This window comes from Taurulus bubalis (assembly GCF_910589615.1).
Source record: "Taurulus bubalis genome assembly, chromosome: 11".
Classification (NCBI taxonomy): domain Eukaryota; kingdom Metazoa; phylum Chordata; class Actinopteri; order Perciformes; family Cottidae; genus Taurulus; species Taurulus bubalis.
In genome coordinates this window covers 26615997-26621672 of record NC_136599.1, presented here as the reverse complement: position 1 = coordinate 26621672, position 5676 = coordinate 26615997, and the positions used below count along the sequence as shown (strand labels likewise).

The window sequence follows — 5676 nt, the reverse complement described above, 5'->3', positions numbered from 1 at the left end:
GGAAAGAATAATCGGTTCAATAGGTTTTAAAGCATGTTGGCGTTGCACACAGTTCTCACTGCGGCTCAGTGTGCAGGCTCCGATGTAACCCCTTACTGCACAACTATAAATCCAGCTTTAGTGGTTGGTTTGACAAATGTACGTAGGGTTTCCTTACCAACCTCTGCTACAGTGCAGCACAGCTGCTTTCTAAGCTTTCCATGAGGAGCAACCATGACCGTCCCTATCAATTATTAACAGTCCTCACTGAGGCTAAGGTTTAAGGGTCTTAATGTGATTATACAGTATACTTTTCATATAGTAACTGAATTCCCCTGCATGTATCACTTATTCACCTCCATATGGGCAAAGACACAACTTACATCCCTGCTCTGACCCACATAGGCCACATGAATGCAGTGAAAACGCTGTGATTAAGCTGCTCAGCCTCAAACTCAGTTAAAGACTAGCTGGTGAACACTTAGCAGCATTTAGCAGCTAAGCCGATTTCCTCAGGAGTTGATGGAGACCAAATAAACCAGTGAGAGTGAACTCACAATCCTTTTGGTGTGAACGCAGCATTAGAAGTAGACTATGAGAGTGTTCTCAGAATGTTGGTGTGGTACTATCTGAATGACTGAAATGACGCTCCACAATAACACGTAACAGAGATCTAGCCAAAGTCCTAATTATTTTGTCTTCTCCAATTGTTTTCAGGCTCCTGGAGCGGATCAGCAGGTCGGACGACATAATACACCAAAGAAGGGGCCCTTCTCGAAATGGGGCGATGTGGAATGAGGCGTTCCTGTTCCTTGTGAACTGCGGAAAGGAGGCAACCACGAGGACGGAGGAACGATCAGCAGACGGAGGAGGCGGCGAAGGAGTGGTGGCTTTGGTGTTTGAAGAAAAGCTGGTATGGGTGGGGGGGCATTCGGGATGGCGAATAGAAACGAGAGCAGCGAGGGGCCGGCTGGGCCTATGGCAGCAGTGGTGGCCACGGCAGGAGGTATGGTAGCAGAGAGCCCGTCCTCGGCTGTCTCTACCTATATCAAACTGGTGCTGCTGGGGCTGATCATCTGCTTCAGCCTGGTGGGCAACGTGGTGGTGTCTCTGCTCGTACTGCGGGACCGAGCCCTGCACAAGGCGCCTTACTACTTCCTGCTGGACCTGTGCCTGGCCGACACCATTCGCTCAGCCATCTGCTTCCCCTTCGTGCTGGTGTCTATAAAGAACGGCTCGGCCTGGACCTACAGCGTGCTGAGCTGCAAGGTGGTGGCCTTCATGGCCGTGCTCTTCTGCTTCCATGCCGCCTTCATGCTGTTCTGCATCAGCGTAACACGCTACATGGCCATTGCACACCACCGCTTTTACTCGAAGCGCATGACGTTCTGGACATGTGTGGCGGTGGTGTGCATGGTGTGGACACTGTCGGTGGCAATGGCTTTCCCTCCAGTTTTTGACGTGGGTACCTACAAATTCATTCGCGAGGAGGACCAGTGCATCTTTGAGCATCGCTACTTCAAGGCTAATGATACACTGGGCTTCATGCTAATGCTGGCCGTGCTAATTCTAGCCACACATGTTGTCTACATGAAGTTACTTCTCTTTGAGTACAAGCACCGTAAGATGAAGCCGGTCCAGATGGTGCCGGCCATAAGTCAGAACTGGACCTTTCACGGGCCGGGGGCTACTGGCCAAGCAGCAGCCAACTGGATTGCGGGCTTTGGCAGGGGCCCGATGCCGCCGACTCTGCTCGGAATCCGGCAGAACTTGCACAACCAGAACCGGCGTCTGTTGGGCATGGAGGAATTCAAAGCGGAGAAGCAGCTTGGCAGGATGTTCTATGTGATCACCCTGCTGTTCCTGGTGCTCTGGTCTCCCTACATAGTGGCTTGCTATTGGAGGGTGTTTGTCAAGGCTTGCACAATACCACACCGGTACCTCTCCACCACCGTGTGGATGAGTTTCGCCCAAGCCGGTGTCAACCCTATTGTCTGTTTCTTCCTTAACAAAGACTTGAAGAAAGGGCTCCTTTCCCACCTACCAGCCTGCTGCAGGACTAAACCTCATCTGCCACGAGAGCCTTATTGTGTCATGTAAGCAGAGATGATGAGCGAAACATGGCGAGAAACCATGGGGCAGCCAACTGATGAGTTGTGGGACTGTTTGCCTAAGCTAATATGATGTTTGATTTGATGCAAGCTACTTTTAAGCCGTGGGTGCAAACTAGTGAGTGTAATGGTTAAAACCCTGGAATGGTAAGCATGTATTTCCACCTACCAACCCTTTTTCACTCAAAAAGCATCCATGACAACAAGAGAAAAATACTTAAATTGCATCACATGCAAGTAATAATGCAGTCATTGTGGAAACCAAGCCAGACAAACAACAAATTACATGAGATGCTTCATAAAGAATGTCAAAATGGCCAATTAGAAAAGTCTGATTGGCACAAAGGATGTTTGAGTTGGTTTGGTGCCAAAAGATTCCTAAGAAGGACAAAGCAGCAACTTTTCTAGTCTAAATTTCCTTAAAATGCTGGATTAGTTAGCAAAGGCCGATAATGTTAGAGACGAGAGGACAGGAGGGAGACCGAGAGAGAGAGATGCAAAAAAGGTCCCGGGACTGATTTGAACAGAGCATGTTGCTGTTCATGGTCACGTCTTAACCCCTAAGCCGCAGGGACCAGCCCTAATGGCACCTATTGTATTTGTCTTCAAATGTTGTTAACAATAGTGTTGGAAGAAAAAATATTTGGTTTTCTTTCACTCTATCCAAAGACAGCCTGTTTTTGTTCAGCTGTTTACCCATGTAGAGACGCTCATGTCACATTCTGGCCTGAAAATGATTTTTTAAAGATGTATTCTTGAACTCGGTAGAGGAAACAAAGGCAGCCTCAAAGAGTTTATGAATATCATTGACTCAGAGGACAGTGAGCTGGTTGAAGCTGATCTTAAGTTGATAATGATATGAATTCACTGAACGAGGAACATAATGTTACTGTTGTCTGAAGCAAACGCATCAGTGACAGAAACATCAACAAATAATTATGACCATGATGATGGATCTTCTGCAGTCTCATCTTGTCTATTATTTCTCCAACTTCAGAAATTCTACTACTGATACACATGTTCTTTTCATTCTGTGCATCACTTCAAGACAAAGAGAAGAAGCAATCAGCTCAGTTGATGGAAAGCAGAGGTTTGAGTCTGAAGTGCCCATTGACATGAAATGCTTCTCTAAGAAGCTCCGGTTTTCTTTACCTGACCACCGCAGATCTCCAATAGCTCAAATAGCTTCCCAGTGGCTACCTAGTGCACTTCATTTACTTTATCCTATTTTGAGTGTCTGAATTTTGTGAAGTTTAAATTGTAATGCCCTCAAAATTTCCTACAATGGAACAGAAATACGAACCAAAGTGGAACACAATACCTTCAGTATCCAGTAGACGCGTCTCAGCTGCCAGAGACGACCCCTGTCTGGTGCCGTTGAGTTTCTATCAGAGCAGCTGGTGTTTCTGCAGCAGATAATTCACTAGTGAATGTATGTAAATAATAATAATGTTGACAGTTGGATTGGAATCAATATTGATTACATTGTATTTGTCTTCATGTACAAACAGAAAAGATAGTTTTTCCTGTTTGTTTCTGTCACTTTTCCTCTAAAGTCTTCAGTACAAATATCAGACAGAGCTCCGTCCATTCAAAGTCCAGTATAGAAGAGCTGTAATGTATGTGTTAACACATTATGTTAACACATACATTATACATTATTACTTATGTGACCTGAAGCATGTTTTCCTTGTGCTTGCAATTCACTAAAAATGTTGGCAAAGAAGTGTATTCGTTAGTACAGCGGTCGGGAACCTATGGCTCGCGAGCCATATATGGCTCTTCCGGTGACGGCATATGGCTCCCAGACAATTTTGAGTTAAAAAAAAAAAATCAGTTTGGAACTGATTTTAAAATACTAGTTTTGAAAAGATAAATTTCGCGGGTCACGGGCAGTGATCCCTCTAAACTGCGCGCGTGCGCGGCCGCGCATGCCAGTCGAAGTGGCCGCGCAATAGATTTTTCAGACCGCGCACATTTTTCAGACCGCACAAACGATTTTTTTTCAGGAGTTAAAAATCTTTTTTGCGCCAGTGTTTCTGAGATAGGAGTGAGCCATCTTCATAATAATAAGATCTTTGATGTGACGTGTCGAGTCTTCTTGGCCAATCAGCGTCCCGTTTCTCGACATGCGCTCTCTGTACCTCTGCTAGCGCTCTGCCTCCGTTAGCACCCCCCACCCCCGCTGTCCTCCTCCGGGCGCCAGGAGTGAAGCTCGCCCAGAGCGCCACATGAGCTCAGGCCGGCGCTGTTTAGGCTCCTTTTGGCGGGCCCTGCTCCAGCAGCTATAGGCTACCATGGCGAAAAGAAAGGCAGAGCAGGCGCCCCAGAAAAAGGTCTGCCTAACGTTCAAACATGAGTGGCTAGATGAAATAGTCCAAACTGACACAGGTAGGATGAAACTTTCAGACATATTTAAATATGAAGAATATGAAGTTATTAAATTGTTTATGTAGGCTACCTTTAGGAAAAATGACACCATGTCAATTTAATAGGCCTATAATTATTGTTAAGCACTGCATTAGCATTTTTCTTTAAATGTTGTACCTGCTGAGAAATGACTAAACACCTTTGATACTTTTATTTTTTATATATATCATTATCAGTCATAGCCAGTGAACCAGTCATAACCTCCCCTTATTGAAGTTCAACAAAGATCCTTTAAGTTAAACTAAACTGACTGGTAAAACACCATCATTAAAATGTTCCCAAAGTCCAGCCATTATAAAGGATATTGAATAAATATCAACCTTGTATACATATTGATGCATTTGCTGTCATCTCAAAGCACCTGCAAAGTGCTCAACCTCACCACGTATGAACCAGACTACAAGGACATCAGCAAAACCATGCAGCACCAGAAGTCACATTAAAAGTAAGACATATTAAATTTATTATACGTTAAAAATAGTATATGGCTCTCAATGAAATATATTTAGAAATATTTGGCCTTTATGGCTCTCCCAGTCAAAAAGGTTCCCGACCCCTGCGTTAGTACCTGGTTGTCTAAAGCTGGAAGGAAACACAGCAGTTTGAAGGTCAGTGTTGTCTAGACAGTTTTCTACCTGACAGCCAATCACATTAGTGTGTCAAGTTCACAAACACTGAACTTAAAAGACGTGTGTGGATTTACATTGCCTCCATGTCTCTTGACTACACTCAATTCATTGAAAGGAACCAAGTTCCCTCTGAAATGCAGCCATATATAAAGTGCTGGTTTTAGGCCCTTTAGTCTTTACTATTCTTGTTCATCTCAGTTATGTGATGCGGGTTCCTGTACGACATCCCCAAGGTACCTCCTTGCCTGAGTGTTCTCTAACAGCCCAGCAGGAAACAGATCTAGATTGCAATCCCAACTGGTATTATTGCCCTGGGAGAAGGAGTAGAGACAATGGATGGATAGATTAATACGTCAAATGAGACTGCAAAGGAAATGTAAGTCTCTGAGTAAATATTGTGACATAACAGACGGGAGGAAGTCTCAACAGGATTTTCTTCTTGGCATATTTTCATTCTGTTTGTCAGTGTAAAAAACTAAACTTCCATCTGTGCCAGTGATGGAGGCTGAAGTGGGTTGTTGTCGTCG

The 5676-nt window shown here is 44.7% G+C and overlaps 1 protein-coding gene across 1 annotated transcript; it reads left to right on the top strand.

The window, feature by feature from the left end:
* Positions 1–894: 894 nt before the first annotated feature.
* gpr173 (G protein-coupled receptor 173) lies at positions 895–2079 on the top strand (the record flags this gene model as incomplete). Its single annotated transcript, XM_079226737.1, has 1 exon — positions 895–2079. One exon carries the CDS (start codon positions 895–897, stop codon positions 2077–2079), a length of 1185 nt encoding a protein of 394 aa, XP_079082863.1.
* Between the last annotated feature and the right edge of the window lie 3597 nt (positions 2080–5676).